Source organism: Rutidosis leptorrhynchoides, chromosome 4 (assembly GCF_046630445.1).
Source record: "Rutidosis leptorrhynchoides isolate AG116_Rl617_1_P2 chromosome 4, CSIRO_AGI_Rlap_v1, whole genome shotgun sequence".
NCBI classification, from domain to species: domain Eukaryota; kingdom Viridiplantae; phylum Streptophyta; class Magnoliopsida; order Asterales; family Asteraceae; genus Rutidosis; species Rutidosis leptorrhynchoides.
This window is the reverse complement of record NC_092336.1, coordinates 106,244,953-106,257,844: the sequence shown is the minus strand read 5'-3', so window position 1 is coordinate 106,257,844 and position 12,892 is coordinate 106,244,953. Positions and strand designations below refer to the sequence as shown.

General features: G+C 39.2%; 1 protein-coding gene across 1 annotated transcript; it reads left to right on the top strand.

The window, feature by feature from the left end:
- The first annotated feature begins 5,845 nt into the window (after positions 1-5,845).
- LOC139844760 (berberine bridge enzyme-like 21) lies at positions 5,846-7,869 on the top strand. Its single transcript, XM_071834987.1, has one exon. The coding sequence runs from the start codon at positions 5,957-5,959 to the stop codon at positions 7,595-7,597; it is 1,641 nt and encodes a 546-aa protein (XP_071691088.1). The 5' UTR covers positions 5,846-5,956; the 3' UTR covers positions 7,598-7,869.
- The last annotated feature ends 5,023 nt before the right edge of the window (positions 7,870-12,892 follow it).

Genomic DNA, 12,892 nt, shown 5'->3' with positions numbered 1-12,892 from the left:
CACAAGGGAAAGAAATTCATTTGGGCAACCGAACAAGAATCCGCATTTCAAATCTTGAAGACAAAGCTAACCACCGCTCCTATCTTGTCACTTCCCAAAGGCAATGATGATTTTGTTGTATATTGCGATGCCTCGAAACATGGTTTTGGGTGTGTATTAATGCAACGAAAGAAGGTCATTGCTTATGCCTCTCGATAACTAAAAATTCATGAACGGAACTACATGACACATGATCTCGAACTCGGAGCCGTTGTCTTTGCACTTAAAATGTGGAGACACTATCTTTATGGAACCAAAAGTACCATCTTCACCGATCACAAAAGCCTCCAACACATCTTCGATCAAAAACAACTAAACATGAGACAACGACGGTGGATTGAAACTTTAAACGATTATGATTGTGAGCTTCATTACCATCCCAGGAAGGCAAACGTAGTAGCCGATGCCTTAGGTCGAAAAGAAAGAGCGGTGCCTCTTCGTGTCTGAGCTTTAAACATCACCATTCACACCAATCTCAATAGTCAAATTCGTGGAGCCCAAGACGAGGCTCTCAAGGATGAAAACATCTCTCTCGAACACTTGAACGTCCTCACCTCTCGATTCAAAGTTAAGGAGACCGGACTCCGATATTTCGTCGGAAGAATTTGGGTGCCTGGTTATGGGGACTTGCGAAGCCTTATTTTAGACGAAGCCCATAATTCAAGATATTCGATTCACCCCGGTGCCAATAAGATGTATCATGATCTCAAAGAACATTATTGGTGGTCGAACATTAAAAGGGACGTTGCTACTTATGTTGGAAAGTGCCTAACTTGCTCCAAAGTCAAAGCCGAACATCAAAGACTGTCTGGACTACTTCAACAACCCGAAATCCCGCAATGGAAGTGGGAAAGGATAACGATGGATTTTATCACCAAACTACCAAAGACGGTGGGCGGTTATGATACTATTTGGGTCATTGTTGACCGACTCACCAAATCTGTACACTTCCTAGCTATGAAGGAAACCGACAACATGGAAAAACTTGCACAACTTTACATTAAAGAGATCGTGGCCCGTCATGGTGTGCCTTTATCGATTATTTCCGACCGAGATGGCCGTTTTGTTTCTAGATTTTGGCATACCTTGCAAGAAGCGTTGGGAACACGTTTAGACATGAGCACCGCATATCACCCACAAACAAATGGACAAAGCGAACGCACAATTCAAACCTTGGAAGACATGCTACGAGCTTGTGTTATCGATTTCGAAAAAGCTTGGGACAAGCACTTGCCTCTCGCCAAGTTCTCTTACAACAATAGTTATCACGCGAGTATAAAAGCCGCACCTTTTGAAGCATTATATGGCCGAAAATGTCGTTCTCCTCTTTGTTGGGCCGAAGTAGGCGACACACAAATCACCGGACCCGAACTCATTCATGAAACAATCGAGAAGGTTGTTCAAATCCGAGATAGGCTTAGGACGGCCCGAAGTAGTCAAAAGAGCTATACCGACAAAAGACGCAACGACCTCGAATTTCAAGTCAGTGACCTCGTAATGTTAAAACTCGCGCCTTGGAAAGGTGTAATCCGTTTCGGGAAATGCGGGAAGCTAAATCCGCGGTATATTGGTCCTTTCGAAATCTTGGAGCGTGTTGGAACCGTTGCTTATCGTTTAGATCTTCCGCCTCAATTGAGCTCCGTTCATCCTACTTTCCATGTATCCAACTTGAAAAAGTGTTTTACCGAACCCGAACTCATCATCCCTCTTGAGGATCTTACTATTGATGACAAACTTCATTTTGTGGATGAATCGGTTGAAATTGTGGATCACTCCATCAAAACGCTAAAACAAAGCCGAATTCCGATTGTCAAGGTTCGTTGGGATGCCAAAAGAGGACCCGAGTTTACTTGGGAAAGACTAGATAAAATGCAAAAGAAGTATCCTCATTTATTCGTGAATTCGGAAACGCAAGATCTCGAGGAAGAAACAACGACTACTACGCCTACTTAAATTTCGGGACGAAATTTCTTTTAAGGAGTAGGTAATGTAACATCCCGTCTTTTTCCGTTTACTTTCCGTTTATTTATTTAAAGTCCGTTATATGATTATAACATCTTCAGTTAATACGCGTTTTAAATTATCTCGTTTAGGTAATTCACGCACCCGATTCAAACTTGAGGGACTAAACTTGCCAAGATGCCAAAGTGGTGACTAGGTCAAAGTGGTCAAACCTCCTCTCACCCATTCATTTCATCTTCTTCTTTCTCATACTTCCACTTTTATTCTCTCAAACATTCAAACAAAGAATCATCATCTATTTCCGATCTAGCAAGTGTTTCACGAAACAAATTACATATTTGAAATCCTTGCATCTTCCTCTTCGATTCCATACCGATTTCATCAAGTTTGGGTAACTTTCTAAAATCACTAAATTCCTTGTTCTTGATGTTTTTAACTTATAAAAGTGTTAATTAGTGTCTATGGCTCAAGTCTAACATGAATATATGATTTATATGCTCGATCTTGTTATTTTAAGTAACTAGCATGAACTTGAAGTTTGGTGTGTTTGATCTTGTGATTTGGTTGCCTAAATGTTGTTAGATGTTAAAAGTGCATGCATTAAATGTGTTACTAGCATCACTAGCTTCATTTTGATGTGTAGGTTGATCAAGAAAGCTTCATTAACATGATTATTGATTTTGTGATTTGGGATAGGGTTTGATAGGCTTAATTATGAACTTCGATGCATTAAATGCTATGAAATATTGTTGATAAGTGTTTAGTTGCAATGTGTGTTCAATTACCTTCGAAACGGCATATCATTTATGTAAAATGGATCACCGGATCATGAAATGAGATTTATGAACTTGGATGCAATTAATGATGAGCATTATGTGCGGTTTGGGTTGTTGTAAGTGGTAGATTGATTGATGAAATGTGTTTAGTTGTTTTTCTCGTTAAATTACCTTCCCAACGGTATAAGATACATGTTTTGATTGTTTGCGGATCATAAATTGTGTTTGTTTGGGTTTTGGTTCGTGCACTTGTGAAAAATCAGCAATCAGACCTGAGCACTGATCTGGATGCCGTCCAGATTCCTGGACGCCATCCAGGCCTTCACATCTGGACACCGTCCAGCCAATCTGGACGCCGTCCAGATGAACTGTCAGGTTCTGATTTGGTTGGTCATTTTTCGTTTAATTCTAAGTATGCTATGCACCTCCGATTCACATGTAACTTGTTCTAACATAATTATATATGATTAAAAACCTCAGAAAAATAGTTCGGGACCCGACCCGAACGTGTTGACTTTTTCGTTGACTTTGACCCGACCAAAGTTGACTCTTGATCAAACTTAACCAAATACTTATGCCATCGTTCTAACGTGCTTTTATACTTGTATCTTGCATGAAACTTGACAACGTGACTCACATGCTATATCATCGAGTCGTAACGAGCCATAGGAGTAATTGAACACTTTGACCAATCGTGTTTACCGTTATTGATACAACCTATTTGTTTAGGTCAAGACTAGCAATTGTCCTTGCACACGTTTACTTGTGAAGTACTTTATTACTCGTGCACTCAAGGTGAGATCATAGTCCCACTTTTACTCTTTTGAACTCACATTTGGGATGAGAAAACATAAACGTTTCTTTTTACTAAGTGAACACAAGTACAGGAAAACAAACATTCTACATACGAGTTTGAACAAAAATCCTCAATTCGATTATCATTAGTTACACTTGCCGGTGTAAGCGAGAACTTATGTTATATGGCCATATGGGTTTGACAAACCCTCATTCGAACGGTTCGCAACCGTTACATCGGATGAAATGTATTTTCGAGAAACAGTGTATGTTCTAACACTATTGTGATGGGGTTCTATGGAAGGAAGGTTAAGCCTTGATAATTGGGTGCTCGTGAATATTAACTTTTAGAATGTATTACTATTATTTCAATGTTACAAATCTTGTGGTTCAACTTACTTTACTTACTCAATTACTTACTTAAACTTATGATTTCACCAACGTTTTCGTTGACAGATTTATATGTTTTTCTCAGGTCTTTGAACGATATGTGATACATGCTTCCGCTCATTATTTTGATACTTGCAATGGATGTCGAGTATATATGCATACTTGGAGCGTCTTTTGACTTTATTTAAAATTGTGTCGCATAGGTTTCATTTGTACTTATAACTTAGTAACGTAACTTTTGGTTGAAGAATTCTTGTAAACTTTGAAACACCTTTACATCTGAAATGAATGCGACATATTTTTGGTCAAACGTTATTTTAAAGACTTATGACCACGTAACGGACCTAAGTAGACGGCGCCGTCAATGACGATTTTGTCCGGTCGCTACAAATGGGTCATTACAACTATGCCCAAGTTGAGGTTGTTATACTTAAGGTTAACCCAGTGTTAGGAAGGTCGGTTTAGGCCATGGTGGCTAAAGACGATCTCGAGAAACCATTTAGACCGGTGTTGTAATGTTGGTAATGCAAAACGTGTTTATAAACTATACATTAAACCATACCTATAGCCAAAAACTTCTTACACCTGCACTACGTTCCACTTAATGTTATATTGAGGAAACACAACCACCAAATGATGACAACAAACCAACATAGCGTAACATAAACAACCAACTAGTGTGAACAAAATCTCAACATAACAAACAAACGACCATTATCAAATCGAAAACATATAAATCCACATTGAGCCCCACAACGCAAGAACCCCCACAAATACTATGTCTACCGAACACGGACCCATCTCAGACCATGAAACTACCATAATCGCCCGTCGGAGAACCCAATAACATCCTCCACAATACCACAACTAGAAAACCGAAAGGAACTCCGAATAGGCAAAAAAAATCCTAAATGAACATGTTAAATAAATGGACCACCTAGTACATCAGCCGAACGAATCTCACCTATTGACGCTCGAAAATCTACGAAGAGATCATGTCAGATAACTTACCCATATAAGCTATGTCGGTAACAAGGTCAAGACTGCCAGGAAAAAAATCGATGATGAGAACGATGGAACTAGTGAACTAAAACCAAAAGACCAACCCAACAGGTAGGAACATTACTCAAAAGATAGCAAAGACACCAGTGAGGGAACTTCGGCACCAACACCAAAATTCGCCGAATATACCGAAGATACAGAGATCATGGAAGCGTGAAGATCTAGGGAAAAAAGCTAAACATAGCCAGGAAAGAGCTCTTGTACCCACCATTACGAGGGACATCAACGAGGGACCAAGAACGAGGCACAACATGAGCAACCAGGAGAAAGTAAAAAAGACGCCATTTTGGGAAGAAAAATAAAAGAATAAAGCAAACTGGTAACTGACTCCACCTAAAAACCGCCGAAAAACAGAAAATCCGACACTCAAAGATCTACTATCCAAAATTAGGCAACCACCCCGCTGTAAACACTGGCCATCAACCTAGACAGACGCAGAACACTGAGAGGAGTTCACCACCTGCGAATCAGAGGCAAAGTGACCGGAAAAGGTCGTTGGTGACTTAAAAACGACGGCCTAATCCCTAAACCTGCAAGAAACGAACAAAGCAGGTAAGCTCACCCAAGACGCTAGATCTCTGGTGAGATGCCGGAAGCCAACAGTCGCGCCATAACGCATTTTAAGTAACTCTTGGAACAATGCTTTAAAGTTATTTCACCAACCAACAAAACGAAAACTTCAATGTATTCCAAATATCCCTAGTCACTATCCACAACCGTTTACAATTTTGCAAACAAGAAACTTCCACGTTCCACCATCTTCCATCCCCGACGACCTTTTAAAAATCAAAAACTTCAAACACACACTCACATGTGTTGCCCGACAAAACAGGTTATCATTCTCGTATAAAACGCGCTAACATACATATATAATCCACACTATAAATACACTCTATATATATTCCTCATATAAAATTATTCAGTACCCAATAATGAAAATTTCATCCAATATGCTTTCCTTATTCCTCACTCTTTTATTCCTCACATGTTCAAAAGCTGCTATAAATCCTGATTCAATTTATCAATCATTTTTACAATGTTTACCCTTAAACTCACCGGAATCAGTGGCGGAGCTCTCCGCCGTAGTATACAGCTCCACCGCAAACACCACAACATACGAATCCGTACTCCAAGAGTACATTAAAAACGAACGATTTAACACCACCACGACACCAAAACCCTCCGTTATCATAACTCCGACGACGGAATCTCAAGTCCAAGCCGCCGTCCTATGCGCCAAAAAATCCGGTGTCCAAATTAAAATTCGTAGTGGCGGCCATGACTACGAAGGAATATCGTACACGTCATCGGAACCGGATTTTATTGTACTTGATTTGTTTAATTTCCGGTCGATTGATGTTAATGTCGCCGACGAAACTGCGGTTGTCGGCGCCGGCGCGCAATTGGGTGAACTTTATTATCGAATTTATGAAAAAAGTAAAGTTTTAGGGTTCCCGGCAGGAGTTTGTCAGACGGTTGGTGTCGGCGGGCATTTAAGCGGCGGTGGTTACGGGACGATGTTGCGGAAATATGGGTTGTCAGTTGATCACGTGATTGATGCTAAAATTGTTGATGTTACGGGTCGGGTTTTGGATCGGAAATCGATGGGTGAGGATTTGTTTTGGGCCATACGAGGTGGCGGTGGAGGTAGTTTTGGTGTTATTTTGTCGTATACTGTACAACTAGTTTCAGTGCCGGAGGTTAATACTGTTTTTCGAGTTATGAAAACGACGTCGGAAAATGCTTCGGAACTTATTTATAAATGGCAGTCGATTATGCCGGATATTGATAATGATTTGTTTATTAGGATTTTGTTACAACCGGTTACGGTGAATAAAAAGAAAGTTGGTCGGGCGTCGTTTATCGCGCATTTTTTAGGCGATTCTGATCGATTAATGGCGTTAATGAGTCAAAAGTTCCCGGAATTGGGGTTAAAAAAGGAGGATTGTATCGAAGTGAGTTGGATCGAATCGGTCATTTATTGGGCTAACTTCGATTTAAACACTACGAAGCCGGAGATTTTTCTTAATCGACATTCGGATAATGTGAATTTTGGTAAACGAAAGTCGGACTATGTGCAAACCCCGATTCCTGAATCGGGGTTTGAGTCGATTTTTCAAAAGTTAGTTGAATTAGGTAAAATCGGGTTGGTTTTTAACTCGTATGGCGGGAGAATGTCGGAGGTTGCAGCAGATGCAACCCCGTTCCCTCACCGAGCTGGGAACATTTATAAAATCCAATATTCGGTTAATTGGGATGATGCAGACCCTGAATTGGCATCAAATTATATAAATCAAAGTAGGGTTATGTACGAGTTTATGACACCATTTGTATCGAAGAATCCACGAGCTGCATTTTTGAATTATCGGGATCTCGATATTGGAGTAATGACTCCTGGCAAGAATAGTTATAGTGAAGGTGAAGTTTATGGCGAGAAATATTTCATGGGAAATTTCGAAAGATTGGTGAAAATAAAAACAGTTGTGGATCCGGAAAATTTCTTTAGAAACGAACAAAGTATTCCGACTCTGCCCGCAAAAAATTCAGGCAAGTCAAGAAAGATGATGAAGTAAACAATTGAATTTAGTAACAATGCTGGTTGGTTAATTAAACTTGATATATTTTGTGTCCTTTTGTGTATGATATGAATATAGTATATGATGAAATGATTGATTTTTGTAGTATGTTAGCTTTTATTTAAGTATACACACCAACTAGAATTATTGCTTTGTACTATAGATTCAATTATTTAAGTATATTGTCTGATTGAATGTACACATGGTTATTGGTATATAAAAGATTGTTTTAGCGTGTTAATAATAACAAATGGTGAATATTTGGGTTTTGTTTGTGTACCAGTTTCTTCAAACAGTTACTTTGGAGTAGCAAGAAACATGATGAAGATTCAACTAATGTTACCATGGTTGTGCAAATTCTTCTTTGGTTGACTTTTGACTTTGTCTTTGAAGATAAGTGCAGTGTGATGTATCCGTGATTATCGTTGTATAATGAGGTAAGATTGTGGGCCCCTATAACTTATGATTTATTAACGTTAAGGAACATGGTGGTTGTAATATATTAATTTCATTTGAATATGACTTTTGCAGTTTTGCTCAAATAGGCTGAATAATTATGTCAGTATTAGAGAAAAAGGCATCTATCTAATATCTAATATTCCTTTGATTTGTCTTACTTTTTCCGTGACTATTTGTGCGATTTATTTACTGCTAATTGAAGTATATTCCAAAGATCTGTTTTTGTAAAAGAATGTTCAGTTACCATATAAAATTAAGAAATGTCTGGATGAAAAAGGCAAATTTATACGAATGAATAATTTCTAATTTTTGGATTTTTTTTAAGACAAGTGCAGTGGTGATGAGTTGTGGATAATGTAAGGAATTGTCTTAACATAAATAAAAGGGTGATATGTACACAACTACTTTTTACTAAGACACAACCAAATATGTTTTACAGTATTGTACAGTACAACAGTGTAAAGCATGTTTGATTGTCACTATATCAATGAACGCATATTAGTGTTTTTTTTTTTTTTTTTTTTTTTTTTTTTTTTTTTTTTGAAAGGCAAGCATATTAGTTTAAAACATCTGTTTAGCTTATTTTCTCCAATCATTAATAAGATGAGTTTTCAGATCTATGAAGCTTTTAACTTTATAAACTTGAGAGCCAACAACATTATATGAGACCAACTCTAGTTGTGATGAGCCCAATATGATTTTTCAAAGAAAAATATTCAAAATAAGTCTACGAATATTAGACCAACTCTAGTTGTGATGAGCAAATATGAAGTTGTGAGAAGGTTGTAATTGATGTGTTAAGATGCACGAAAGTCAGACAACTCCCTATCATAATCATAATTGTTTTCATTGAATTTATAAGTTGACACATCAAATTTACCCACTATCACTAACACATAACTAGATACTACATGTTATAACTAGAGTGCCCAAAAATATACGTCACAAATACAATTACCAATCACAAAAAGCTTTCAAGGAGGGTGAGATAATTATGAGGAAGAAAGCTAACATGATTTGGCAGAATACAATTACCAATCACAAAAAGCCTATGGTGTGATAGTTTTAACTATAAGAGCGCTCCCAACAAAGACAATACTTCCTCCAGGACTAACCAATCATTCAGCGCCACATCAGCACCTCCTTCTTACCTCCTTTTTCAGGACTAAACCTGGACTAACCACTGCCAACCATGACACTCCTCCTTCCATTTTTTTTATTATTTTTTTTATCAAATAATTATTAATACTTATAAAATACATTTTAAATAAAAAAACATAAAACTACCATTTCATTAAAAATATAAAAAAAAATTACAATAATTAAAAATTAAAAGATTACGACAATTAAACTAAAAATACTAGAAAACTAAAAAATCAAACTACTCGTCGTCGTTGTCGTCGTCGTCCATGTTTTCCAATTTCTTCGCGTATTTTTTCTTAATTTTTTCTCGAGCCCGCATTAGCATATCGTATTCATCGGGAGCCAAATCGGTCGACACGGGTTTCGAAAGAAGCTTCAACCCTTTAAACATCGTACGCATTTTGCTATCTTTTTGTAGATTTTTCATTGTTCGATCCACCACATCTTGTGAAGCTTCTGCTCGTTGAGCAATTTTTAGGCGAACTTCATCGGAAGATAAACGGCTCGCGGCATCGGATGAGAAAGAGTCCCTTTGACTTTTAGCTCGACTTGGAGGACGTCGGATTGGGTCGGTATCCTTTAACAAATTTTCCATTTGGGTTGGGTCGGGATGCATGCTCGTGTTCGGGTTCGAACTTCCCTCGGTTGGAACATTAATTGGTATATCATCGGGTTCTTTCCGTTTGTTGGCAGTCGTAATACTTTCACCTTCAATAAACTTCGGGCACTCCTTAACACTCGCCACGCTTGCTCGAACACAAAGTGCCTTTTCGTTTGCGCATGGAACGCGGTTCGGGCCGCGGTCATAATGTCGTCGTTACTACAATCACTTTCCCACATTTTATCGTACTTACTATAAATAGCAATAAATATCTTCACATCCCTTTGAATTTTAGACCATTTTCCACTAACTTGATCCGGACGTCTTTGCACCGTAACCAACGAATTATATTGCCTTCGGACTTCACCCCAAAATGAATTATAGTTTTGGTCGTTTCTGACGTTCGGATGTTCGAAAACATACACAAAACGCTCCGCTAAAATACGTGTCTCCGTGTCGGTCCACGGAGTCTTCGGACACTTCACTTTCTTTGCTTTTCCTTTTCTCGAATCACGTTCGGTTTCGGGCGCGGGCTCGGGTGGTGTTTCGGGAACTTCTTCGTCGGACGATTCGTCACAGAGACTTACATTTGGATAATAAGGTGTTGGTTGAGATTGTTGTTGGTTCGGGTATAATGGTGTTGGTTGAGTTTGTTGTTGGTTCGGGTAAAATGGTGTTGGTGGAGATTGTTGACTTTGGTGTTGATTTTGCCCGAACATACCCGCAAATGGATTAGTATTTGCGTATCGAGAAAACCCGACGTTTTATTGCGTGTTGTCGAGTAAATTTTGCATCATGTCTTGACTAACCGCATTTGATTCTTGAGCGACGGAACGTTGTTTCGCTTTGCCTTTGTTGGGTAATTTTTTGGAACTCATTTTTTTTTTGTTAAATAAATTGAGAGATGGAGTATATAAAATAGGTGAAAATGAAAGAAAATATGAAATTTGGGTGTGTAAAATGAAGGAAATGGGTGGGGTTTAAATAGGAGTAAAATGTATAAAATAAATAAAAATATGGCATGTAGCCGTTATATATGTAGCCGTTGGGTTTTTTTTTTTTTTAATTTTATTTTGCACCGGTAAAATTGGATTTTTGGATCAAATTTCACGTCCTCGAACATTTTGTAAATTGACGGAAGCGAGGGCGATGGCCTGGGTGAACCCCTAGGTGCGTTCGTGCCATCAAGGCCCTCGTGGGCGACGAGCTGGGGGGACCTGGGCGTAGACCATTGGGACCGCTCTAAAAAATAGGTTTGATGGGTTTTTATTATCTTTTTTTTTTTTTTGACATCAGTTTGGAATCACCCAGGGGGACTTAACCACCCACGCGTTCATCTCCCGTAGTTGCATAAACCTCCCTCAACTACTATCTTGGAGGAAACCCGAGCCAATCCGAGGGCCTGACCGGTAAAACCCCTCTCCCCGCTGCCCTCACACTAAGCGAAAGGCGACCTGGGTGGATATACTTCAGGTCAGGGATAAAATTGAGTGTAATGTTGCAGCCCAGAGGAGTCGAACTCCTGACCTCTCGCTAAGAGAGGCAAGCCACTACGAGCTAAGCTACAACTCGGTGGTAGCCATCTCCCATTTTAACATCCTGGTTGCGCCTTCAAATATATTTATATAGTCGTCAGGATCATCTTTTCCTTCATAATACCTGAGATGAGAAAGTATTTTCATCCCACTTGGAAGTGGGTGATTCTATATGCTTGGTATAAAAAGTCGTCGATGTCTGGGTTGATATTGGCGTGGGGACCACCTTTAATGCCATTCTGCGTCGAGGTGTTTCTTCCGTAACCATTCTGAAATGGAGGATATATCCAATAGCCTCCATTCCAAGTCAGGTGCTGAAGCCCCGTATGTATAGATGTGTTTTGTAGATTCACCGCATGAACTGTTCCTCCTAAAGGTAGAGTCAATGTGTTCTGGGGGAACAGTGGGAAGGGACCTCCGAGAATGTACGACGGTGTAACGGCACCTCCAGAGCTACCTTGTGGGGGAACTACTGCGGTTCTGTTTGGTTGCGTTGATGGGGGAGCGTTGAGGTCATGAGAGCTGTAGGTTGAAGATTTTGCTTTGGTGGAGCTTCCACTCCTATCTCTTCGTCATATTCCTCACTTTCGTAAGTGAGGACGCGTCGGCTCTGGAGGTGGCCCTCCTCTCGTAGCTTTTTGATAACTTGCCTGATATTATCGTAGTTGTTAAGTAGGAAAGTTTTATCCATTAGTAGTGGTGGTTAGGAGTGTTCATTTTCGGATATCCGAAAATCGGATAGTGAAAAACACCATCCAAAATCCGAATCCAAAATTTCGGATATTCGATTTTCAAATATCCGAAATTTCGGATTCGGATATAGGATTATCCGAATATCTGATATTTTTGAAGAACTTCGAATATTTTCGAATACTTTTCGGATATTTCAGATAATTTTCGGATATTTCGGATATTTTTCGAACATTTCAGATAATTTTTGGATTTCTTCGGATTTTTTTCGAAATTTTCAGATATTCGGATATCCGAATATCCGGAAATTTTAATAACTCCATCCGATATCCGAATCCGAAAAATGGATATCCGATTTTCGGATACCTGAATTTTCGGATATTTACAAATTCGGATAATTCGGATTTTCGATTCGGATATTTTGAACACCCCTAATGGTGATTCCAAATCACTGCGATCCGTCGTTATAAGTATCGTGGGGTGACTGGCGTTCGGGTGTTCTCTTCAGCATGTGTATTTCTAGCTGTAGGGAGAACCCTGGTGGTGGATGATCGGGATCAACCATAGTGGTTTCGCGATTTCCAAACATGGTGTGTGTTTTTATGTGGAGTTCCACGGATGGCACCAATTTTTTGTGAACTTTCCGGGTTCCTTATTGTTGGAATAAGGTGAGGTTGATTCGATCACCATGAGTAACAAATCGGGTGTGTGGAATGATGAAGTATGCTTTTTGGCTATTCCCCGAAGGTAGTTAGAAGATATCTCACTTTACGCCACCAAGATACGAAGATAAATCATTATGGATTTTGTGTGATGAATATGGTATGAGCTGAAAGTGTGTTTTATCCGGGAATCGTGTCTCTT

What these genes read in the sequence shown, in the direction of transcription:
- LOC139844760 (XM_071834987.1), top strand. Translation starts at nt 5,957, where the DNA reads ATGAAAATTTCATCCAATATGCTTTCCTTATTCCTCACTCTTTTATTC.